The following is a 20,340-nucleotide window of genomic DNA, read 5'->3' on the forward strand; positions in this document are numbered from 1 at the left end:
TACGACTTCTATATCAACTAATTAATAAAATGAAAACTAAAACAAATATGTCAATTAAGTTTAGACACGGTCAACATTGATGTACTATTATTCTGAAGTCAAATCTTTCCAAATAGATGAAGAGTAAGGAATAATTATAAAACGCTTTTGGTTTCCCCATTTGACCTTTGGCGAGTATTATTAGATTATTTTTGAACTCTTGATACTACATATTGGATCACGCCATATTTTAACTTTGCGACCTTTATATTTTTGAAGAGACCAAGTTGGTGCACCTTGGGGGACATGAAGCCTTTTTGGGTAGAGGTCGTGTCTGTTCAAGTTCCAACAACAGTCCATTGAAGAGTCACCTCAAATAGCAAGGTTAGAAGACTCAATGACGTTAACATGATTGTAACCGTAATCGTAACCGAAACCGTACTAATTACTGCATTTAGAAGCCTAGAAGAAACAATGCCAATACAACAGCCCTTTAATGGCAAGCAACATATACAATGTAAATTAAGTTCGAGAATCGTATCTCGCGTTAGATTTCCTTCCTAAGGGCTCAAAACAATAAGGCGGTCAAAAAAATACATGCAGAGCGTATTTGGGGCATTGCACGCTATTGTTAGAACGCCTTCCTAGTACATATACATAGTGGATGCTTGCATCACTGCATAGTATTCTGGCTATAGGAGTAAACTTAAGGGTAACAAAGCTGTAATGTTTAGTGTACTCACTCCTTCGGGAAAGCTCCTTCAAAATATAAACGTTTAGATTATTTTAAAGGCGTAGTGAGATCCATTTTAGTCCAATTTCATGCCACTTGCATAGATATTACCACATTTTAGTACGCTAATGTAAATTTATCGATTCTTTGAAGCTAGGAGCCACATTGATTGGGATAGGTGTGCCCATTAACCTCTGACTTCGTCCTGTTATAGCGCTGTTGAGGTAGCAATGGGAGCTCATTTCGTAAAGAATCGCTCGTAAAGTTTAAGTAGTATAAGCTTTGTCAAATAATAATGTCTTAACCCATCTCGTATCCTCCTTCCTTGGCACCCCATACTCCCCAGAACACATTGAAAAACATTGAGCAAAGGATGTCTCACGTTGAGCCCAAACCCTGAAATGGCCATCTAGAGTTGGTGCGATGATGGCGACAATCCCTTGATTAGCTCCACGTTGTAGAATAATGGCGTTTGAAAATGCGGATCCTCTAATGTATGGGAAATCTTTTTGGAACCATAATTACAACTAGAATTTCAAACCTTAACTTACGAGATACTTTGTTCTGTCGTACATTTGCAAATTGGAAGAGGCTCGGCGGTAAAAAGTGGATACAAATATTTACAGCTACTGCATGGGAGCCAGATCTGTCTCCTTTATTAAAAACCATCAAAAATATCTCTCTCCAACAGGGTTGCCAAGATTCCATTGTTTAGTGCAGCCCATAAACCCATTGATGCATAAACCAACAGGACAAGAAAAAGATATACGATTCCTTCCTTTCATTGACACAGCAAGCGAACATCCCCATGATGTCGTTGAAGTTTCATGATAGTTTGGCTGAACATCACCCTTCTACGAAAGACTAGTCATGTTATGTATCTATGTCCTAGAATATTGCACGCGTTGATTTGCGACGACCTTCTTCTATTTGTCAACATGGTCATAGAAAATATATCTAGAAAATATATGCGATATGGGTCAGAGGTTAGCAACGTTGGTAAAGCTATCGGAAAGATTGGTGATTTTTCCACTTTTATGGCATGAAAATGAGCGACTTAAGGGTATTTTCAACACACAGCAAGGTCGAAAAATATGCAAGCTCCCAAAATCAATGATATTATCCAACTCTAAGCCGACACATTATCAAAAAGACAGTATTTCGCCAGCCACTCAAATCAAAGGATAGTTGCCATCGCCGTAGCTTCGTTCTATGTTGGCTATGTTGAGCTACACCACAACTATCCTGAAGCCTGGAAGGTATATATATCAAACATTCAAATCATAATAACTGACTAGCAGTGATGACTTCAAAAGCAATTCAATTCAAGCAATGACAGAAATCTTCCCCTAATGATAGATGACAAATAAGATACTTCCTTTCATATCGGCCATCTCTCATATTTCGGCCCTTTCATTCCGTTCAGCTCTCGCAATCGCCGCGATACGATCAATTTCGGGATCCCGACAGGAGGTATGCACGATAGATATTTTTAGTGCAATCTTTTGTATTTTTTGCATGCTGCTGCTGGTGGTGTATATTTTCTAGCAAGGACTATAGCTGCAATTCTTCGTAGGAAGTATACAAAGCTTCGAATTGATTTGCATCATTACTGTTCCCACTATAAATGTAAACGCAAATCTTGTTTAAACCGTTCCATTGAATGATAGAAATCACTTAGCGCAAGACACCGATACAATCATTCAATATGAAGTCACCGGTCTTCCTTTCACTCGCTTTGGTACTCCAGCAAGTGTCTTGTTACAATGTGGACGTCCTTCGTCGTGACTTCACATTTTCCAACTCTTCTAGTGAAGCTCCTTCTACCTTTTCTTCGGAGACTTCATTGACCTTCTCTGTGTCTTCATGGTCCAATGTCTCATCTTCTGAGCCACCAACCTCCCAAGCTCCATCTTCTGAGGCTTCATCTGTTGAATCCACATTGATCTCCTCCGGCGAGGTCCCATCTACCGGAGAGACCTCTGAAGGTCCATCTACTGAGGTTCCATCTACTGGAGAGACCTCTGAAGGTCCATCTACTGGTGCTCCATCCACCGAGGTACCATCCACAGGAGAGACCTCTGAAGGTCCATCTACTGAAGGTCCAACTATCGTCACATCTAGTGAAGTTTCTTCAACTGTATCATCCAGTGAAACCGTTGAGACTTCTTCCTTCCCAACAATCCTTCCTGGTGAGCCATTCAAGTTGGAAATTATTATTGGAGGTTTTGCTTCTTTCATTGAGATGATCTTGATTAACACAGGACTTGTAAAGAGAGACAGCTACTACGTCTTAGGTTTAAACCTTGGCGGTCCTGAAGTTGTTTTCAACTTAGACACAACCACAGGATACCTTGGTACTTCTGATGGCCAATATGTCCAAGCTCCAGGTAGCAAGGGTCTCTACCTTGGTCCAGACCCAGTTTCTGGTTGGGGTTACACTCCAGATGGCTCTTTGACTTTTGGATCTGGTATTACCTTCTTCAGTTGTCCATACGGTACTGATGGTGGTTCAATCATTGAATTCTCCGACACTGGCTCTTGTTCAAGAGTTGTTGTTGGTTTAGTTCCAGAGTCTGTAATTGTTTCTAGCTCTTCTGAATCCACGGCTTCTGAGACTTCTTCTGCCGAATCTTCCACCGAGTCCTCTGCTTCTTCCTCCGAGGTTTCCTCCACTGAGTCCTCTTCTGTTTCATCCGGATCTTCTTCCGCTGAGTCTTCAACCGCTTCCTCTGCTGAATCGTCCGCCGAGACCTCTAGTACTTCATCTTTTGCTTCTGAGACTTCAAGCGCCTCATCTGCTGCTTCCTCCGAAGCTACTTCCGCCGAGTCCTCTGCTGCCACCTCTGGTGCTTCTTCTGCTGAGTCTTCTGCTGCTTCCTCCGAAGCTACTTCCGCCGAGTCCTCTGCTGCCACCTCTGGTGCTTCTTCTGCTGAGTCTTCTGCTGCTTCCTCCGAAGCTACTTCCGCCGAGTCCTCTGCTGCCACCTCTGGTGCTTCTTCTGCTGAGTCTTCTGCTGCTTCCTCCGAAGCTACTTCCGCCGAGTCCTCTGCTGCCACCTCTGGTGCTTCTTCTGCTGAGTCTTCTGCTGCTTCCTCCGAAGCTACTTCCGCTGAGTCTTCTGCTGCCACCTCTGCCGAGTCTTCTGCCGAGTCTTCTGCTGCTTCCTCCGAAGCTACATCTGAAGAGTCCTCCGCTGCTACCTCTGGTGTTTCTTCTGTTGAGTCCTCTGCTGCTTCCACCGAAGCTACCTCTGAAGAGTCCTCCGCTGCTACCTCTGAATCATCTGCCGAGATTTCTAGTGCTTCTTCCGTCGCTTCCGAGACTTCCAGTGTTTCTGGCTCTTCTGCTTCAAGCGTCTCCAGTGCATCTTCTGTGTCTGCTTCTATCACAAGCTCAGTTCCTTCTTCAGCTTCTTCAGCTTCTGAAACTACCACTTTCAGCTTCCAGATTACTGCCGTTGCCAAGCCACCAAACAAGTTCAGTGAATTGGTTAATGTTGAAGACACCAGAGTTCTCTTAGATGCCACTACTGGACCATTCTTCCTGTTAGATCTACCAGAAGGTGCACTTAAGGTCAACGACTTGTTCGTCCACGCTGAGTCTGGTCGTGGTTTCTTCCTTAGTGACGTTCCAGCTGGAGGATGGCTGTTCGTCGGTGATCCAGTTTTGGTTTTGGCTGGTCAAAGTGATTTCTACATTTGTCCTGCTGAAGATGTTCCATTGCAATTGTCCCTGATTGCCCCAGACTGTATTCTCGGTGAATTGAGTATTGTCTTGGAGGAGCCATCTAGCACCTCCTCTGGTGAATCCGAAGCCACTGGTACTTCCACTGGTGCTTCTGAGACTACTGGTGCCTCTACTGGTGCTTCTACTGGTGCTTCTGAGACTACTGGTACCTCCACTGGTGCTTCTACTGGTGCCACTGGAACCGGTACCTCTACCGGTGCTACTGAAACTACTGGAGCTTCTACCGGTAGCTCTGTCATCACTACTGTCATCACTTCTAACGAAGTTGTCACTATTACTGAGTGCCCAAGCACTGTCACTGACTGCCCAGCTCGTTCCATCAAGACTAAGACTATTCCACACACCATTACTACCACTTACTGTCCATTGTCCGGTGAAACTACTGCTGCTCCTAACACTGGAGCTGAGACTGTCACCACCTACTACACAACTTTGGAGACCATTACCTCTTGTCACAAGCTCAAGTGTGCTCTCACTGTTGTTCCAGTCACCATCACTACTACTTTCTGCCCAGCTAGTGAAGGCTCTCTTATTATTACCAGTTACACTACCGAGGAAACTACCACTGTTACCGTTGGAACCGAAGTGAAGACTACTGTTGTCACTCAAGTCGTCGCTTCCACCTCATTATCCACCTTCCCATCTGCTGCTACCACCATCGCTGGTGGCGCTGTTGCCCCAGGTGAGAAGACTGGTACTGCTGCTACCCCAGCTGGTACTGCCGCCCCAGGTGCTCCAGGTTCTACAGGTGCCGCTGGCGAGACTGTTGCTGCTGCTTCTACCGCAGCTGCTGGACAGATCACTACTTTCAGTATCACTCAAGTTGGTGGTGCTGCCCGCCAAGTGATTGGCAACGCCTTGCCATTGGCTTTAGCCTTCATTGCTTACTTGTTCTAGATGTAAATTTCTGTTCACTTACATTTTGATACAATTGTGTGATGAAAACATCTACTAACTCATCATACTCTTGAGGATAAGTCGTTTTGCATTTCGGTGTTTCACAAACGATCACATTTTTCATTCGTTTATACCCGCTTCGGAGTTTCTTATTTAACTGCCATAACTGCCAAATGTGGTTATTGTTAACCGAAGTTCATTTTTGGCAAACAAAACTACCTTTCATTTATGACTTCGACTTCAAATCAATGGGAAAGTATGAACCAGGCTTTCATACTTCTGGTCTTTTAGAATTGGCAAATTTGCTTCATTATATATTTCTTCTTCCAGCATAACTGGTGTAATTTTCGTAATAATACATTTTGGATTCTCATAGAAGCTTGTAGATGAACAAGACTTTAATCGAAATGCTGACTGAAGTGTATGAATACGTACTACAAAAAGATCTAAATTGCAGCTTCTTCTAGCGTGGCTGTTAACATAAGGCTACCTATTCCTTCAAATTGATTTGACATAAGGGTAGCACAGAGCGTGTATGTTTGTATGTTGAAACATAAGTTCTACGAGCTTACACAATGTTTGTTATCGCAAATTTCACCCGAATTCCTTTTGATACCTTTCTCCACCTCATACGACAACTTTAAACAACCCAATCCACTAGCAACGTAGCATTCTAGCATATATTCCATCCTTTTAATTCCATTCGTCCTTATCTATATAAAAAGGAATCGTATATATAAAGCTAAAGGCTTTCCGCGCGTTTATCTTCAGCTGCGATAGTATAACAAAGATACAGGATTCTTCTGTAGGTGTTTTCAATTAACTGTACCATATGCTTGCAAGTTAGAGTGCCGATTGACCAAGCACAGGTTCATGTCGAGTAAGATAGAAGGGAGCCATGAATCGTCAATGTACCACCTCCGGGATGTTCTTTTCCAATTGGACCATGTAGTACGCTTTTGGTGTTGTTCTGCATATAATAGATAAGGGAACGGAGACTGTTGATTGCCAGCCTTGTCATCACATAGGAGCCAGGATAATCGAAACAGGTTTCATCATATCTTGTTAATAAAGGGCTATAGAACAAACATTTGATAAAGATATACGCTCAATAACGCTCAGGTAGGATATAGTGAATGCGTTCTTCTTCTTTTTTTTTTTTTTCAAAATGCTGATTGTAGCATTGTTAAGTTCGTGGAAATACAAGGATAGTTGCAAAAAAACGAAATTCAAAGAAACTTATCAGTTAGCCGTACTTAACAAAGAACAAGCAAAGCTATTATATAGGAATGACTGGTCTAGCACCTACTCCAAGAGATGCATCAGATATTAGTGTGAAATTTACCCCCTGTTGTGTCGTCGCTTTAAATTTGAGGAGATGTCTACGACAATCCAGTGGTGCGGGTCTTCTCAACTAAGCTCAGCATCTCTTCTTCACCTCTCTATACTTACCGTCGTATCTTTCCCATTTCACACTGGTAAATCTCTGCAAATCGATAGATTCTACTATTGACAACAGGAACGGTGACCCGAAATAAAAGAAATGGTTCTTGTTTCTTCTGGACTTGCCTACGAACCTCTTATAGTATGCTGTCTGTGTCCTTTATCACGGCAAACCTTACTTCCTAGAAATACTGTTGTGTAATATACAAATAATCGGACTTATTATCGAGGATTCTACCTAAAGGCTACCTATTCTCTTATCCCATTTACCTATCTCTGGTCACCCCGTTATAAGCTGATCTGGAAAAGTTTGCGAGATCAAGAAACGTGACTGGGTGTTGCCTATAGATGTGGAGAACGGATGCATGTAAAATGGATGGGATTACATAGTGGAGTAACAGAGTAAGACATAAAAGGGCAAGAAGGGAGAAAGTTCCAAAGTAGACAAGGGAAGTGACAAACCTCGCAAGAAAGTCTGAATTTATTAGACTTTTACGCGAACATTGACTCACTGGCACTTGTTAGTTAGAATAATATTCTCTTAGTAATTTTTCTAATCTGTATATTTTAAGATATTCCTTCGAGTTTGCAAAAATTACGAACAAAAATAACAATGATTGCAATGTCGGTTAGTTCAGGGTCGTCTCTTGGAAGAGGATGTCTAGAAGGAATTAGTTGATTTTTATTAATTGCCTATTACATTTTGAAGCAATTGCGGATTTATTGGGATATTACCAGTCTTTCCATCACCTTTCAGTATCGTTATAGAGAGTAGAAAATTGCTCAAACGAAATACATGGTACATGAAATTACCGTAAGTCCAACTTAAAACAATTGGTGCAACTAATATTATATTCCTTGTTTGACTGATATTCTACACCCTAATTCAGGAGCAAAAGGATTTCAGCTACAGTTTCCGCTTCTTCACAACTTAAAATGGTGAACTTCAGAACAGTATGGAAGGATAAAGGGGATTTTACCTCAAGAATTTTCTTGACCATAAGTAGCTCTATTTACTTTAAAGAGTACTTCAGACCTGTTTTGGAAAGGCCCTTGCTCATGGTGATAGGCCAACACTACTCCTTTCCAAATGACATCATGGGGCCTGATTATGTCTGAGGGATTACGGCGGCGTAAAGAAATTAGCCGAACTGTTATGGCTCCATTTTTTTCAAGACCCTCACGCTACTTACTTTGATTCCCTCTTTCCAATAGACCTGTAACTTTCATGCAGTCTCCCAAATTTGCAACCGGATACAGCGATGAAGTTGCCACATTCCAGTAGTACAATGTATCATAAATGTGCTTCCATTGTTTTTTATTTTTTTATTTTTTGAGCGAATCAGGATATATTCTAAACCAGAGACGGTGAGGTCGTAAACACCTAAAGTAGAATATGTCTAGAAGGACAAAAAAAAGTCTTAAACTTTTAGCTGTGAACGCCAAGACTTCTCACGGATGGGTGACAAATTCTCGTAAATTGACGAGCTGATAAAGCTATGTACAGACAGCAACTAGAACTCAGAATTATTGTTGAAAATGGTATGAACAAAGATGAAGAAGGTGATTGATAGCATCACTGCGATATGGATGTAAGTGGAGTAGATATGAATTATTTCATAGTGAACTCGGTAAATCTAACTATCAGCGATTAAAAACGGGGCTAAAGGGGCGTAGAAACCATTGTAAGATATTCTATGTACAGGAGTACAGGTGCAGATTACCTCCAGTATGCTGAAAGTAACGAAAACAGCTGCATACGCTGATCGGTTTGCAATGCGACTTCCACGTATAGAACAATCACTACAAAACAGTATTTGCAAGGTATAGTTGGCCCACAGTAAGAGTGATTGAGACGTGGAGCATTTTGACGAACACCATCTAAACTTGAGCACTTCACTGTACGCGTTGATCAAAATACCAAATTGAAACATGTATTTTTTCCCAAAAGATACTATTCTCTATTTATAATTGGCCCACTATAATAATAAAACCTGAAAGCAGGTACTGAATAGCACCTGCATTTTTTGTTACTAACAAAGAGGTTAAAACAGGTATGACTGTTGATGTATGGGGCACCGAAAATCATATTCTCAACAATGGTTGGATTGTCATTGATGACGGAATTGCCAAATCTGCTCCCACTTTTGACTGGTACGGAAAAACTTTCGAGAATAATGGTCAAGTATGGTTTGCTGGTATTGGAAATACTGGAGGGTCCACCTTTGCAATTCAACCTAAAGGCACTTTCCTTAACAGAGGTACGATCAGTCTTTATCAATATAACTCTAGAAAAGGTGGAACTTCTCACCTTGGTTTCGATGACAAAACCATTACCAATGATGGTACTGTTTGTATTTATCAAAACATTTTCTTCCAAGGGTCTATTGTGCAAGGTAATGGTTGTTGGGACGTTGGTCTTGATTCTAATTTCTGGGCAACCAATGTTAAAACTAGATACATGCTGGAAGGACAAATCATCTACCTTAGTACTACTGCTTCAAGTATCAGAATTGATTGCTATCCTCCTAATGTCCCAATTCATATTGCTGGATGGGGTAACAACAATGTTATAGGACTTAGTAGTTGTATTGATAATTTTAGATATGATGGAGTCAATTTATTCCTTACACACGGCAGTTACATCTACCAAATAGTTATTGGTCCAGGATATGATCCAACTTTGATGAGAATTGGTCAAGCTAATTATGGTAGTGGTGTTGGTACAATTTCAAAAGCGGGTATCTTGTATTCTGGTCCAGTTCCACACGGCAGACCATCTCAATGTAATGAATGTCCCCCACCACCACGTGCTCCTACTGACACCTTGGATCCAACGACAACTCAAAAGACAACTCAAACTACTTCGAATTCGCAGACAACCATCTCCTCCAGTTGGACTGGCTCCACCACCAAAACTGTCACCGCTACTGACACTGCTGGTGGCATTGATACCGTTATTGTTGAAATTCCATCTGCGACTCAAACTCAGACTCAAACTCAGGCTCAAACAACACCTCAAATTACTATTATATCTACCTGGACTGGTACTATCACCACGACAATCACCGAGATTGACACTGTTGGCGGTACTGATACCGTTGTTGTTGTTGTTCCCCCAAGTGGTGTTGACCCTGTCACTAAGTATATTACTACATCAGTAGTTCAGACAGTCACTACTACTACTACAGGTACCTCCACTCTTCCACGCGTAACAGTTACTGTGACAAAGACCAAGGGTACTTGAATAAAGTTATGCCTATAATATAACTCTCCTTCCGTATATAGAACATACAACGGGGAAGTTAAAGAAAATCAATTGCTGTCTTTATGACAGCAATAAGCGAAAGTGCTTTTGTTTATTTTCTTGTTTGAAATTGTTAAATTGGCCCTAGCCAATTAAATGGGCTTTTGACAGATGGATTAACTTTAGACTATTTCATCACTTTTCTTGTTATATCATTACATTTCTGCCTTGTTTTGTACACATTTAATAAAATATGTTGCTCTTACAGATCTGTAGATGTGAATAATATAGTTCTATGCCTCTTTTGATTATAGACTTACCAAAAAAGCTCTAGGGTTCTACAGTGAATTGATAAGTACTGTTAGTTTAAGCATCCGCATTTTCTATCGTTTCGCAACTTGATCTGAATGCACAGAGAAGCCGAATGGTCAAGTTATCATGTGGTGAACTACGATGTCCATACAGGATTACCTAGAGCTAAATTCACACACCAGGGTTACAGTGACGAGAGTACTTGGGCGAGAGGTCAAGCTTGGGCTATCCTAGGTTTTGCTGAGACCAGACCAAGCAATCAAAATGTTTGCAAGCAGCAATATCAATTGCAGAAGTATTTTCTTCGAAGCTACCAGCAGATGGAGTGCCTCCTTGGGATTTCGATGCGCCTGACAAGGACCGCAAAGATGCTTCTACTGCAATGATATCTGCACTTGGCTTCATAAAGATATTTGAAGCTACTAAGAATGAACAATTTTGGACTAATGGCCTCAAGCTTGTTCGAGACACAATCTCCCTTTCCTTGACTAACCAGTCCAAAATAGACTCCAACGGAGACGTCACTTTCGGTGAATACGATACAATCTTGAAAGATTCAACTATCAATAATAACCCCGACACCTAGAGAGGTTGGTTGATCATGGTTTAGTTTATGCAGACTATTACTTTTTAACGATCGGAAACAAACTTCTAGAACTAGGTTTATATATATAATTATCAATAAACCCCAATTCAGAAAGAACCTAACCTTGTGAAATCATTCTAAGGTAAGACAGGGTGACCTTTGTGTTACACCTATTGCCATAGACTCAATATAAGGTACATTTGCGCCCAAGATTACCACAATTCTCGGTGATTCAAGAAAACTAAAATAAAGTAGCTGGAGATCTCCTTATGTCAGTTCTCGTCCATTTTAATAGAAGTACATATGTAGCCAAACATAACCAAACTCTCCTATAACCTAGTGTAATTATCTAGCGAATGCTTTGGCATATTGCCATATAATTATTTATGGATTATAATTTATACAACGTTACATATTTTTCTCGTCATTATTTATCCGTAATAATATTTTTCATTTCACCGAGCTTACGTTACTCCAGATTGTTATGAAATGCACGGCGGGGTATCCAATATTTTACCCGCCACTCATCTCATATTCATTTGGAGGAAAATTTACTCACCTACTTTCCTAGTAAGGGTCTCCCCTCTTGCCAAGAATGTACATCTTTACGAGTGACTCCTGTAATCGAAAAGATCACTTCTGTACTCCTCACATTATGGCGGACGTCCACTATGGGTATATTACCCAAAGAAATCAAATTTTGGTGGTCACTACGTGTGAATTATTTTAGAGTTCGGTGGAGGAAAAAAAAACTGATTTCCCCACAATGAAGAGTTAATTTACAATAACTTAAATGTTCACTTCGGAAAATCGAAGAGCTCCCACCAAATTTGTTATTGGAATAGATCCGTTTTAGGATTGACATAGAAGGATTACTGAAAATGATTGATATTCAGGAACTTTGTTTAATGTTGGAGCCAATTACGTCCTCACTCCGAAAATTATATATAAGAGTGTTTGAAGACTCCATCAAGAAAAAGGATCTTCTGCTTAATAACAATAGCCGATATGAAATTGGATTCCAAAAACAACACTTTTCATATCGAGGCAGACGTGAACCTGGATTCAAATGACGAAAATGCTGAATTTCTCACATTAGAGAATGTTACACCGAAGCTTGAGAAACCATGGTGGCGATATGGCCATCTAGTGCAGCTCAATATTTTCCTTTTGTTTGGCGCAAGTTACATCAGGATATGATGGTTCCATGATGAACTCGTTGCAATCACTTCCTAGTTGGCAACAATACTTCAATCACCCATCTGGATCTATCCTTTCGACTATGAGTAATGGTATAGCCTATGAACATTGATTACTATCCCTTTTGCATGGTGGTTGTGTGACTACTTTGGAAGAAGAAAGACCGTTATATTGGGATGTGCAGTAGTGATCCTAGTTGCAATTATTCAAGGGTGTGCCAAAAACTTTGGTATGTTCACAGGGGCAAGAATATTATTAGGTGTTGGTTCATGTCTCTCATCAGCTGCTGCTTCTCCATTATTGGCAGAAACGGCTTATCCATCCCAAAGAGCTATGGTTACTGCCTTGTTGGTGGTATTGTGGCCATTAGGGTCATTTACGGTAGCTCTAGTAACTTGGGGACCCTACCATTCATCAATGAAGACCAACAATTGGTCCTGGCGGTTGCCTTCTCTTTTGCAATGTTTTTTTCCTGCAATTAAATTAGCTATAGCCTTTTTTGGCCCAGAATCCCCAAGATGGTTGATCAGCAAAGGTCACGAGGACAAGGCATTAGCCATCTTCGTTAAATACCATGCTGGAGGCGATGAAAGTTCCAAGTTAGTAGCTTATGAAATGGCGGAAATTAAGACTATAATTGAACAGGAGAGAATTCAAATGAAAAATAAGTTTGCAGAGTGGTTTAAAACTAAACAGAGAGTGAGACGGTTTTTTATTGTATGTGCTGTTCCGGCAATGGCACAGCTTTGCGGCAATGCTCTTACTTCTTATTACTTACCAATTGTGTTAAAGAATATTGGAATCTCGAACCCAAATGATCAGCTCAAGATCAATATTGGTTTAACTGTTTACGGTCTAGTGTGGTCAGTTTCTGTTGGTTCAAATGTGAATAGGTTTCCCAGAGGAGTCATGTTTATTGGAGGGTATATTCTCATGTTTATTGCATATGTTATTTGGACCGCTCTATCTGCTGTAAACCAGCAACAGAACTTTGAGAACAAGGGATTGGGAAAGGGTGTTGTAGCTATGATATTCTTGTTCACCGGGTTCTTCCATATTGTTTCTCCTGTTGGCCTGACTTATGTAATGGAAGTTGCCCCCTTCCATTTACGTGCACAAGCTTCCACCATTTATCAGCTATCTGGTAATAACATTGGATTCTTCAATAACTATGTGAATAACATTGCTATGGTTGCTATCACTTGGAGATATTATATTGTTTGGTGTGTTTGGCTTGTTGTCCAAATGAATATTGTTTATTGGATATTTCCCGAAACTAGGGGCCTTGGATTGGAAGAAGTAGCACAAGCATTCGGAGAGGATGTATCCGCTGGAAATAGTGCTGGTGATACTGCTCTCAGATATGGTTTGGATGTGGCCTTGAAACCTTCAATCTCCCATGAAGAGAGTGTTGATCACGATTTATCGAAGCAGGAGTCTCCTGAGGTATCCACAAAATAATTAAATAGGATTTCAATTATGTAATATCTGTGAGTCTTCTGTTGGTACGCTTGCAACCTTGAGTCTCTCTGAACTAAATACTCTATTCGATATGTACTGCTATACTAGCATATTTCCCTACAATATTGGTAGTTTATAAGGTTTTCTAAGATTATATACGATGTTTAAATACTTGACTGACCTCCGGTTAAAATAATAGTATAATACTCAATATTCAGCAACATGTTCATTGATATAATTGATTCAGGTATCATTGATAAAATGGAGTCACTTTGCTATTTTTCTCTTTTCTCTGGTTCCCTTTGGAACTCTGGATAACCAATATAAGAAAAACGATAATCCTATATTAGCTGCAATAAAGCAGATGAATATGCCAAAATTGCGCCATCTTTCTGAATATATGGAATCAACGGAAGTGAGAAAATCATTGGTGTATTTCATTGAGCAGTAAGAACATTCTGAAGTAGAATCTGGTTCAAGCAAGTAACCCCCTGCAATCTTTATGTAATCACCCATGAATGCTGCACAAGTAGTACCACTTGGAGCTAAAAACAGAACCAACTCTTCAGGTTTGCAAACTACTGTCGTATTGGCTAATCCAGCGGACAACAGTGCTTGAATTAGATAGGTAAGCGGGTTACATCTGTACATGAAGATCCAAAACCCTGGAAGTGAATCCTTTGTGACTAGAACTCCACAGAATAACATGCACAAAGTGAAACAAACAAACGACAAGTTTGCTGCATTCTCTTCTAGATCGTTAAATGAGATACAAAGCTGGCCAAATGTGGAAGAAAAAATGAAGAAAAATGTCATGAGTAACCACATAAGTGCTCCTCGTTCATGAACAGCGTGTGATTCAACGGCATTTGCATATAGGCCGACAGGATAATACCAACTGAAGAAAGACAAGGTTCCAACAACTACTTGGTACGGAATCTCTGATGTTATTTGCCCACCAATAAAGGCTACCCAACTAAATGTCCTAGAAGGAGCTTCCTTAGCTTCATATACTTCCCTTTCGCTCACAAAATAAGGTAACAACTGATCCACTATGGTATTATGTGGAAGAAACAACATAAAAATTGCGAACATTTGATTTTGCAACCCTCGCATTGAATTATCAGCTTTGAAAAATGAGAATCCACTTAATAGCGAAGATGCTACGATCAACAATAGCTTGGAGAAGATATAATTGGGATTCCTCCATTTCAGTATAATTCCCCTAGTTGAAACGATTAGATATTGCTTCCAGATTGGTGCAGCATACTTTAAATGAGCATCCGCCGTATCAGGTTTGGGAAGCTTGACCAATTCCAATTCCATTTGTTCTAATTCGCTTCTAACTTCCTGATATTCAGTAGAGTTCTTCCACACCTCAAAATAGTCTTGCTTGGCATGAGAACCAGGGGCAGCACCAACAACTTCTAACATCCATTCTGCAGGGTTTGCATCTGGTGGGCATGGTTGAGAACCATATTTTTCGAAGTAATTGATTAAAGTAGAGCAATTATCTCCCAAATCACCAAAGTAGACTGTTTGACCTCCTTTCTGCAAGAATAGCAATCTGTCAAATTCTTGCAATAACAAAGCCGATGGTTGATGAATTGTGCACAAAATAGCTTGTCCGTGATCAGCTAATTTTCGTAACAACTTGCAAATCGACCATGCTGTTTGTGAATCTAATCCTGATGTCGGCTCATCTAAAAATAATAATAAGTCAGGCTTAGCAACCAATTCAACGCCGATCGTCAATCTTTTTCTTTGCTCCACGTTTAACCCTTCTCCTGCAACACCTACCAATGCATCGGCATATCCAAACATTTCCAACAAGCCAATTATATATTCAACGTAGTCATCTTTTTCCTTTTTGGAAACGGAATTCGGTTGTCTTAAGTACGCTGCAAATTGTAATGCTTCTCTTACAGTTGAGTTTGGAAGATGAATGTCTTGTTGCTGAGCATACCCGATTGAACGTTGAAAGGCACTGTCCAAAGGATGCCCATTCACCATCCGTACCCCATCTGAAATAACACCAGTAGTAAGTCTACCAGACAAGCAATTCAATAAAGTGGTTTTACCTGCACCTGAGGATCCCATCAAAGCCGTTAATTGCCCAGGCTTAACCCATCCATCAACTTCGTTCAAAATTATTCTTTCTCCTTCAGACTTGATTTTCACCAGGTATTCTATATCTCTCCAGTGGAATGTTCTGTTGGAAGTTATGAATTTTTGATTTGCTGTACCAGAGTTGTAGTTAGCTTCCGCTGCATCTTCGTATTTGATTGATTCTGCTGTGAACGTATTTTCGATATCCAATACTGCGGGCTTTTGTTTTTCAGCTTCTTTCCTTTGTCTTCTCAAAGTTCCTCTTAAAAAGAGAGCAATTTCACCCTTTTGCATTGAGCCATTACTATACTCAATCAATGCGATATAAACAAACAAAAATACAATTGCGAATGCAACGATAATTCCAAAGTTTCTCCATTTGTGTGAGATATAGTATCGATAAGCTTCTGTAAGGTAAGCAGTACCATTCACAGTACTTATGCCGGGCCTAGATCCAACTGTTGAGCATACGCGAGCGGAGTTGGAAATGCTCTCATAACCTGGACCACTGGGTACAAAGGTGGAGCACTCGAATTCCCTGTTGTGAAACTCATTCAACATCAAGGATTCAAAAACGTATCCAAGAGGGTTCAAGTAGTTTATCCACCTTGACCATCCCAACATATAGGGAATGGGGATAATAAATCCAGCGTAAATAATCATAGCCATCAACACAACAGAAGCAGGAGTCATTGCATTGGCTATGGAAGTGGCAACCGCAGCCAAAGACCTAAACAAATGAGACATGAAAAGGGTACACCACAACATCATCAACCAGTAAAAGAAGAAATTTCCAGGTGTCCTTCTGAAATTCACCATGAAGTAATATACGAAGTTGAATCCGACAGACATCATTAGTTTTGTAGGCAACTCGGTGATGATACTACTTAGGGCATCTGCTGAAGGGCGGTAAAGAGCGTATTTCTTGTGTTTTTCTACAACAGGTCTGGCCCCAAAAAGCGACAAAATCTCTAAAAGAGAGGCAAACGCATTGAATAACAAGGAGAAAAACATTGCAGCACTTCTATAGTTAAATGACGATGTGGTTTCTTTTTGGTTGTAAAATACCGAGGACAAGACTGTGCCCATGAGAAGTTGCGAAAAGATCGAGATTATCGTTATGGAAGGATTTGCTTTGACAAGCAATAGATTTCGACCCATAATGTATCTAACTTGCATGAAGAAAGAAACCTTGTAAGGAGAGCTTTGACTTACATGATTGGATTGTTTGGAAATGTGAGCTTCTAAATGGAGCTTTCTACTCTCATCCAATTCGGCTTCTTGGATGTGGTTATCAATGTCGCAAACCAATTTCTTGTACTCGGAAGAGTTTTTCCAAAACATCTCAAATTCCTTTGCTGTCTGAGGAACCTTCATCTCAAAACCTTTACGAGCAATTCTTTCTGATGGATTTGTTAACGAGGTCAAGAAGTCTGCTGTGGTTTCTCTTTGAGGGCATTCCCATCCCATATTAATAAAATAATCTTTGGCCTCATCAGCTCTACCAAAGTATATTTGATATCCTTCATACAAAACAATGACCTTGTCGAAATAGTCGTAGGCGTCTTGTGAACATTGATAAATTGCAATTATTGGAGTAGTTTCTAGAATAGTAGCCGACGTTTTGAGTGCTCGGATGAACTCTAAAGCTGTAGCTGCATCCAAGCCTCTCGTAGAATTGTCCCAGCATTGTAAATTGGCTCCAGCAATCGAGACCTCAGCTATGGAAACCCTCTTCCGCTCTCCACCTGAGACTCCCCTGACAAACTCATTTCCAACCATTGTGTTTCTGGTGTGCAGTAAACCATAAGTTGCCATGTATACATCTGCAATGTGCTTGGCATACGCTTCTCTTTCAACTCCGTCGCCTCTATTCTGAGGAGTACTTAGTCTTGAAGCAAATTCTAAAGTATCTCCAACAGTCAAATGGGGGAAATGGATATCAGATTCGGAAGAATAAATAACATTTCCTCTATAATTGTTTCTGATCTCTTCGGGAGTTAAACCATCATAAACAATCTTCGATTCTTCTCCTATATCAAATCCATAAGTTTCAGCTGCAATGGTCTTCAAGAGTGTCGAACAACCGGACCCCGGTCTTCCCAAAACCACGGTGACTTCTCCTGGTTTCATAAGAGCATCCATTGATTTCAAAATATCAAAATAGTTGGCAGGATCTTTCTTTCTTAAAGCAGTTTTTGCATTTTCAAACTGCTTCCAAAGAGCATCTAAAACTGTAGGTTGGTAGTCGGCACTGGAAAGAAGACCATAAGCTCGTAAGTTTCTGTACGCAATTCCGAGCTTGGAAGGTTTATAGTATTCTGGATCCGAATCATGTAGCTTCCTTAAGTTCTTGATCCAAGCCTTTGCACTGAAGGTTGGGCTATTAGGATCAAGTTCTGGATAAGTCGTTGGGTCAAGAAATGGATTCTCCCCTGGAACTTCTGACATATGAGTTAAATATTTCATTAAGTTCTCAGAATTGGCATCATCCACCATACCCTTATTGGATGTGATGGTCATAATTCTTGCAAGTTCTTGTACATTTCCTTCGGTCTCTTCGCTGAATCCATGATATTCATTCCATGAGGATTCACTTCTGTCACTATGAGTATCCTTCTCGATCATGTTGATTACTTGTAACGATTAGTGATCCTAGCTTATGGATTTGAAAAATAGTTATCTTTCTGTATATAATGGAGCGCCATGACTGTATTTATAAGGGCATTGGAGAGGTTTGTCGATAGCTGTAGTGATTTAGAATTCACAAGGTTGCAAATTATTTCTTGTTCAGCCGTACGAGTGGAGCGCGGCACAAGTGATGTAAATCCGATCAATACGGACTTAATGAGAATGCATATTGTTACTGTTGATAGATTTCTAAGCCACGAAACTTGCTACAGATAGGAACAGCTTGTACGTACCCACATATTTGAACAAGCCGGAGCTTATGCATTCCGAAGCCGAAGCTGTCGCATTTAAGGGAATATATTTATGCTTTAGACTTGTTTCGCTTTAAGTATCTTTAATAAGAATCGCAAAACAGTAATCTCCACATGTTTCGGCGGTAGAGTTCCTAATTGTCTTTGAAGTTGAAGACCATGGACGAGGTTATGGCCTTTTAGACCTAACGCTCTAATTATCTCCCTTCACTGTACGTTGTCCAACTTGTTGGGGTAGGGGCAATAGCCAGTATAGGAAACAGTAATGTTGCCCAACAGGCATAATGGTACAGCCGAACCATTTTCATAAAACAATTGAGTATTTCCGTCTTGGCTCGGAGATTACTATGCTTGGCCCTGTCGGATTTGTAGTGTGCTCGAAGCTTTTTGAGTTCCGAGCTTCGTGACGGGAAAAACAATTGACTAATTTCCTTCAGGAACGGAGATAACTTATTTTCGATTACTATCATTGTGCAGGACGGTTTCTCAGTAACCAAAGCAGAAGTTACGGCAATAGCTTTTTTCCATTTGTAGATCAGCTTTGGAGGTAGGTCGCTTACGTGACTTAAATGGATATGAAGTGATCACTGGAGAGAAAACTTGATAGAGGTGAATAAGTAATAATATGGTCACTTCAAGGTTATGAAAGGAAAGAAATGTTTTCGAGAATCCATGTCTGTCTATTTGCACAAATTTGCGAATTATTCTTACAAAATGACGAAAGCAAAAATTCAAGGTATAATGTTTCGGTAGAAACATAGGCTAGACATTTTTACAATGAAGTAACGACTCCCTGTGAATGTTTTAAGCTACAAATAATAAGGTTGCTCTACTATTCAACTTGTCTCCAGAACTTACACATCTCCCAGTAGCTTCGGCGAACATAAATTTCATAGCTCGCTTAACTATCAACAAATGGCTCTATGCCAGATTTCATGGTCGTGATAAAGCTCTCATGAAAGGAAGGACTTTTATGCTATCTTTCATAACCCATTGTTCATTAGCCTATGGAGTATAGAAGCGTTCGAAACAAGACATCTGCGGTACGGGTCTTCTACTAGCGGTACAGATATTAGTGAATTGCAACCTTTATTGACAAGACTACTGTTTAGGTGCTTTTTAACTTAGTTGAATTTAATTTCTTATCTAAGGAATAATAGAAAATGCTGCGGTATTGCTCCTAAAGGTACCACTTTGATGCAGCCTACAAATTTAAAATGGCTTCACGGAAGCTGCGGTAAGCTAACGTTCAATGTAATCCTATAGACAACGTTCAATTCGAGACACTTATGAGAGATAAGCCTTGAAAGAGCAACTATGGGTATAACACCAAATTTCATTCATTGTGTAACCAACGACAATCACAAGAGAGACAAAAGGTCCAGAATATTATTATATTGAAAATCTACGACCTGTAGATAGTATCATGTGAAACTATTCTACTCAAATGAGTTCCAATAAGGGCATTGCAAACTTCACACAACTTAAAGCCGTAATAATTGATGAATGTGACGTTAGATATGAAGAAATAGTGTAGAACACAGCTACAGTGCTACACATGATCGCACTACGAGTGCACAACAATGCCGTTAGAAGATAAAATGCATACCTCATAACCAATCAATATAAGAGATAATCGTACAAAAGTTGAAGCAAATTGTATTCTAAAAAGTTTCTCCG

General features: G+C 40.2%; 5 protein-coding genes across 5 annotated transcripts; 4 read left to right on the forward strand and 1 right to left on the reverse strand. All coding sequences in view use genetic code 12, as the record gives it.

The window, feature by feature from the left end:
* Positions 1-2,340: 2,340 nt before the first annotated feature.
* On the forward strand, positions 2,341-5,447 carry RJT20DRAFT_51832 (uncharacterized protein). Its single transcript, XM_064920483.1, has 2 exons — positions 2,341-3,901; positions 4,226-5,447. The coding sequence occupies exons 1-2, from the start codon at positions 2,421-2,423 to the stop codon at positions 5,358-5,360; spliced, it is 2,616 nt and encodes an 871-aa protein (XP_064774023.1). The 5' UTR covers positions 2,341-2,420; the 3' UTR covers positions 5,361-5,447.
* A 3,782-nt stretch (positions 5,448-9,229) lies between these two features.
* On the forward strand, positions 9,230-10,333 carry RJT20DRAFT_129327 (uncharacterized protein). Its single transcript, XM_064917471.1, has one exon. It carries the CDS (start codon positions 9,265-9,267, stop codon positions 10,048-10,050), a length of 786 nt encoding a protein of 261 aa, XP_064774024.1. The 5' UTR covers positions 9,230-9,264; the 3' UTR covers positions 10,051-10,333.
* A 138-nt stretch (positions 10,334-10,471) lies between these two features.
* RJT20DRAFT_129328 (uncharacterized protein) lies at positions 10,472-11,156 on the forward strand. The gene has a single exon (XM_064917472.1). It carries the CDS (start codon positions 10,745-10,747, stop codon positions 10,946-10,948), a length of 204 nt encoding a protein of 67 aa, XP_064774025.1. The 5' UTR covers positions 10,472-10,744; the 3' UTR covers positions 10,949-11,156.
* A 661-nt stretch (positions 11,157-11,817) lies between these two features.
* Positions 11,818-13,609, forward strand: RJT20DRAFT_150933 (major facilitator superfamily domain-containing protein; the record flags this gene model as incomplete). The annotated part of the gene is made up of 11 exons (XM_064919038.1): positions 11,818-12,078; positions 12,104-12,240; positions 12,333-12,538; positions 12,572-12,611; positions 12,636-12,683; positions 12,705-12,751; positions 12,779-12,865; positions 12,893-13,025; positions 13,053-13,120; positions 13,145-13,447; positions 13,469-13,609. The coding sequence occupies exons 1-11, from the start codon at positions 11,957-11,959 to the stop codon at positions 13,607-13,609; spliced, it is 1,332 nt and encodes a 443-aa protein (XP_064774026.1). The 5' UTR covers positions 11,818-11,956.
* Positions 13,610-13,744: 135 nt separating this feature from the next.
* On the reverse strand, positions 13,745-18,346 carry RJT20DRAFT_148101 (pleiotropic drug resistance family ABC transporter; the record flags this gene model as incomplete). The annotated part of the gene is made up of 1 exon (XM_064918960.1): positions 13,745-18,346. One exon carries the CDS (start codon positions 18,344-18,346, stop codon positions 13,877-13,879), a length of 4,470 nt encoding a protein of 1,489 aa, XP_064774027.1. The 3' UTR covers positions 13,745-13,876.
* Between the last annotated feature and the right edge of the window lie 1,994 nt (positions 18,347-20,340).

Source organism: Scheffersomyces xylosifermentans, assembly GCF_036884685.1.
Source record: "Scheffersomyces xylosifermentans strain CBS 12540 chromosome Unknown RJT20scaffold_5, whole genome shotgun sequence".
In the NCBI taxonomy this organism is placed as follows: Eukaryota; Fungi; Ascomycota; class Pichiomycetes; order Serinales; family Debaryomycetaceae; genus Scheffersomyces; species Scheffersomyces xylosifermentans.